The 4,970-nt window shown below is 56.3% G+C and overlaps 1 protein-coding gene across 1 annotated transcript in view; it reads right to left on the bottom strand.

The window, feature by feature from the left end:
- LOC104407777 (von Willebrand factor A domain-containing protein 5B1-like) overlaps positions 1-4,970 on the bottom strand; it is a gene marked incomplete at its 5' end in the record, with an annotated part of 24,109 nt that overhangs the window by 5,595 nt on the left and 13,544 nt on the right. Inside the window, 5 exon segments of the mRNA XM_010017153.1 lie at positions 394-581; positions 1,566-1,746; positions 1,928-2,113; positions 3,527-3,641; positions 4,902-4,970. The exon segment at positions 4,902-4,970 is cut by the window's right edge and continues 17 nt beyond it. Of these exon segments, the coding sequence (XP_010015455.1) occupies positions 394-581; positions 1,566-1,746; positions 1,928-2,113; positions 3,527-3,641; positions 4,902-4,970 (739 nt within the window).

Here is a 4,970-nt window from a genome sequence, read left to right on the forward strand (position 1 = left end):
AAGCTCTTCCCTGTGAGGGTGCTGAGGCGCTGGCACAGGGTGCCCAGAGAAGCTGTGGCTGCCCCATCCCTGGCAGTGTTCAAGGGCAGGGTGGCCACAGGGGCTTGGAGCAACCTGCTCTAGTGGAAGGTGTCCCTGCCCGTGGCAGGGGTTGGAGCTGGAGGAGCTTTGAGGTCCCTTCAACCCAAACCAGTCTGGGATTCTGTGATTCTACGATCTGATTTGGGACTGACTTTCTTTTCCCTACGTGTTTGTGATGCGCTGCAGCACGAGGCATGGGCACAGACACACACACACACACATATATCTCTGTATCTCAGGACCAGCGAGAGGCAGGCTCTTTACCTTCTGCACCTGAGATCTTCCTGCAAAGCCTCTCTGGAACTAACTCACCTGGAGGTCCCCCTGCCAGGGCTCGGGGCTGACCTGCTGCAGGTCCTGCAGGTGGGTTTTCCGCAGGGGGTTCCTCCCCGGGGCAGTGTCGGGATCACTGGCTGTGGGCACCTTCCTGCAGGGCTCGTGGTCATCGGCATGGGGGGTGCTGTAAGCCCGTCTCCTGGAGGAAGCCTTCACATCCATTCCTGCATGTGGGAGAGAGGATCAGCTCCATCCCGCTCAGCTCATGGTCCAACCCCATGGTCCTCCCGGGGACGATGGGGCCACACTCATCCCTGCACAGCTTTGAGCAAAGCAATGAAAGCACCAAAGGGGATAAGAGCCTGCATTAAAATACCTGGGGATGTGAGGAGAGCAGGCTGAGGAGGTTCTGTCTGAGCTGTTTTCAGCCAGAACAAACCTGCCTGCATCTCCCCAAACCTCCCTGGAGAAGACAAAGGGTTTACTAATGCAATTTAATTAGTGCAGACGTTCTCCTGTCAGAGCAATGGTAACATTTCACTTGGAAAGGCAGGAATTCTCATTGTTTTTGACAAGGTTGAGGGGATGCGCAGCACAGTTCCTGCCTGGATAGAAAGGGAGAACTTCCCATGAGTAACAGGTTTCCTTGTCATGTGGAAACGCAGCCAGCTCTGGGGTACAACCAGCCACGTTACACCACACAAGCATCCGGCCAAACGGTGATGGTGAGGGGTGATGCTCTGGGGACAGAACTTTGATCCTGTCCTGGTTTTGGCTGGGATAGAGTTTATTTTCCTCCAAGTAGCTGGTTCCATGCTGAGTTTTGGCTCTAGACTGAAAATAATGGATCATTCTCCCCCTTTTCTGGCTGCATCATCAGGGCTTGCAGGGAAGCGACTCCTCTAGATGCGCATCTGCTCGCTCCTCTCCTCTGCACATAGGAGGGCAGCTTGGGAAGCTTGTCCAAATTACACGGCCAAAGCTGGAGCTGCTTTGAAACCCTCCAGGGAAGCTGGTTCTCCAGAGCTTCCGTTGATTTCCTGACAGGTTTGGATAAAACATCCAAACCAAACAGGCTCAAGCCTCAGGAGATCTGTCATCCCTCCCGCAAAGCTTCTGTCTCTTTGCAGAGAAACAGCCAGGCAAATTGGCAGCGCAGAGACAGAAGCTTGATTGGAAAGACAGGGGCATCACACCCACACTTGTACCCGTGTCCGTGTCCGATTCTCCCCCGGGCTCTCTGCCCACCACCAGGCGATCGGGGCAGCAGCCCTCCGAGTCTCTGGAGGGATTCCAGCTCTCAATTCCTGCTCCCTCCTCCTGCGAGTGGAAGAAAACAGAGCTGCCCGACTCCTGGGAGCGCATCATGCTGTACCGCCGCCTCATGTCCTGGGGGGAAGCGGAGAGAGGGAATAGGTCCTGTCACTGCATCCATCACACGAGAGGAGCACCAGCACCCGTATCCAAGTTCCTGTTCCTCCCCAGTGTCTCACCCACCATCTCCCTTGCATACAAGCACAGCAGCACCGCTGCTCCCGGTACAGCCCCACTCCACACAGTGAGGACTCACGGATCTGGGGTTGGAGATGTACGAGGAGGTGTCACAGACGATGCCGTAACCAACCAGGCGGTCACCTGGGAAGAGGCAACTGGTGCTGATGGGGGAAACCAAGACCTCGGTGCTCTCGGGGAAGACCCACTCCACGGACACGTCACTCAGGACCGGTGCCATCGCCTTCTTCAGCGACTTGATCATCTGGAGCAGGAAGCAGAGAGGAGCGGTTACACCACAACTGGGTGCTGCATGTGCCATGGTGCACGCACCGTGCGCTGCAGGGAAGGGGAAGCTTCCCCAAGCAAACCCATCAGCTGGTTCCTACCTTCTCCTGACCTCAGGTGGGAGCCTGCTCCCTCTGAGACTGCTCTGCACCCATCCCATCCCCTTGGCATGGTTATACTGAGGGCAGGAGAGCAGATACAGGTAAAGCACAGCGCTGATCTTGCACCACATGTCGCCCAGCTCAGAGCAAGGTGGGAGCTTGTGGCCAAAGGCATCCTGCTCAGGTGAAGGCAGCATCTCCTGCTCCCCCCCACAGCCAGGAAACGCTGTTGAACTCCACTTGTCCAAGCCCCAAGCCCCAAGCCCCAACACTCGCACACCAACTGACAGCACTGCTATTTTTGGTACCTTTCTGGCTGGAGATGAGCAATGCTCTGCCAGTTACACATGTGGAGAAGACCACTATCCATGGACAAACCTAATAGGAGCCATCTACAAGAGCTTCTGTGCACACCAGGGGAACTGAACACCACATTTCAAGGCAGAACAGCTCCGATACTCTCTATTGTTCACTGCTTTTGCACAGGCTCAGGAAGACACATCAGGCTGTGTTTTATAAGGCCATTAATTGATGCCTCAGACTGCTGAAGGCACAGCCCGCAAAGCTCTTATTAATAGCTCTATAAAAAACCCTCTCCCTTCCCTGTCTTTGCTTTTAATTTACATCAGCAATGCTGATGCCGTTCTGTGTTAGAGAGGTTTCTGTGTGCTCCAGGTTCCTGCAGAGGGGTGGACTGCTGAACTCCATCTTTGGAGATCAAGAAGGTAGAAGCCAGCTTTTTAGGAGCTAAAGGCCCAATTGTCTCTGGGTTTAGGCACCCAGCAGATGATGGTCCAGGCACCGTGGCGGACAGAGCCATTCCCAAACCTCTATTTGAGGCACATCAGTTTACTCCATGGGGAGAGAGGAAATGAAGAGGCTCCCCCTGTTTGCTTTAAAGTTGGCTTAACAGCAACTTGCAGCGTGTTCCTCTAGCTCAAACCCTGGCTGCTCCTCGCCCGAGCAGTGCCGGGGCTGAGCCTGGCTTCACAGCAAATTGGCTGCTCGGATGCTGGTCCCTCTGCCCTTGCCGGTGCCGGAGGCAGCAGCTCCTTTGAAGCCCGAGCTGCCGTATCGCAGCCATCGCTTCTCCCCATCCCTGACAGGGGTGAGTGCCCCCCCGCTGCCTCTGACAGCTGGAGATGAAGATGTTCCTTCATCCCCTCCCGCTCCCACCTGCAGCCGAGTGGGAGCAGGAAGGCAGCGCCGGGATGATGGGAACAGCGCTCGCTCCTGAGCCGCGGCAGCCCCCCTCGCTGTACCGGGTGGTGGGGGGGTGCCCTCCCTACCTTGGGCTGCAGCCTCTCACCCTCCACCAGGAACTCGGCGCTGCCCCTGGACACGGCAGCCAGCCCCCGAACCAGCCTCCTGCAGGCGCTGGGCCCCACGCCGAAGCTGTAGCACCTGCACAGGGAGACAGAGCATCAGCATCCAGGGGACACATCGTTCCAGCCCCCGGCCCCGCGCTGCTCACCCACCCCCTGCAGGCAGGAGACCCCCTGCCCCGGCTTCATCCCACTGCAGGACCCCGAGCCCTTTCCTCCTCTGCTGACACAAACAAGCTGCTTTGCTGCCCGTTCAGCTCTTCCCCTCTGAGTGTCTGTGGTCAGTGGGCACTAAAGACGCAGTAATGCTCTCTGCTCACAGCTAAAACCAAGGAAGGAGGAACCAGCCAGGAGAGGCTGCTCCCCCGACTCCCCGCTCCATGAGTCAGGGTTTGGCTGAAGGCTGCAAGCCCAGAGCAGAGCTGGAGCCTGAGCAGGGAGAGCAAGAGTGAGCAATGCCTGGTGGGGTGGACGCAGTGGGAAGCCAGGAGGGATGGGGATGTGGGGATACAGCATTCAGCCAGGGCAGCGAGTAGAAACCACCTTCAGCAGCAAACGGCATCCACACCAGGGGCTTTTCTCTGAGAGGTTTTTCATTCCCAGCTGAGTGCAGATCTTAGGTCAGCTTCACACCCCTCTTAAATGAGCTTCCAGTCTTCTTTTGAGACAGGGATCTGATGGGTGCTGCCTTCCAGGGTCACTCTGATTGTATTTAGCCTACCACCACCACCCTGCAAGGGTGAGGGGTGAGCTGCCCCATACTGGGAAGCAGTTAGACCCCTATATAACAAAGTCCCCACAGAGCATCTTCCCTGACAAGCCTGAAGTCTGAGGGATCGAAGGGGAATGAGGTTTTCCTACATTTTTCTGGTGTTTCATGCCCATTGAAGAGGCAGAGAAAGCAGAGCAGCCGGCAGCAGGGCTGGGAGCTCGATGCACAAATTAGCTGCTTTTTACATTGCTGTCTTTCAGCACATTCAATTCTGCACAGCCCCATCCTGGAAGCAGCTGGGGCCAGACCCAGATGTGCTTTAAAAAAACCTAAAGCCCCACCACGGCGAGGAAGCTCGTTCATGTGTCAATCTCTCCTAGCAGGAAGCATCAGTCGAGAGCCTGTGAAGTTGTCAGCCCAATTATCCTGCTTTTGATTGTTTCAAAAGCATCTGAACTTCTGGGATCTGTTCCAAACCCTTTGAGGTTCTCCCATGGCTCATACCAGCAATCTCTCCTGCCTCTGTCTCTGAAGGGGGGACGTCTGTGAGGTGAGGCTGTGTTCAAGGAGCAGCACGTCCCCACCACTCCAGGCTTTTTGCCCCTTTGGCCCTGCTGCCCTCTGTACCTGGTGGAGCAGGAGTGGTTTCGCAGCAGCTCCAGAACCTTCCCTGTGTTGCTGATGGCCCCATTCGTC

This window comes from Nestor notabilis, unplaced genomic scaffold, assembly GCF_000696875.1.
Source record: "Nestor notabilis isolate BGI_N333 unplaced genomic scaffold, ASM69687v1 scaffold16480, whole genome shotgun sequence".
NCBI lineage: Eukaryota > Metazoa > Chordata > Aves > Psittaciformes > Psittacidae > Nestor > Nestor notabilis.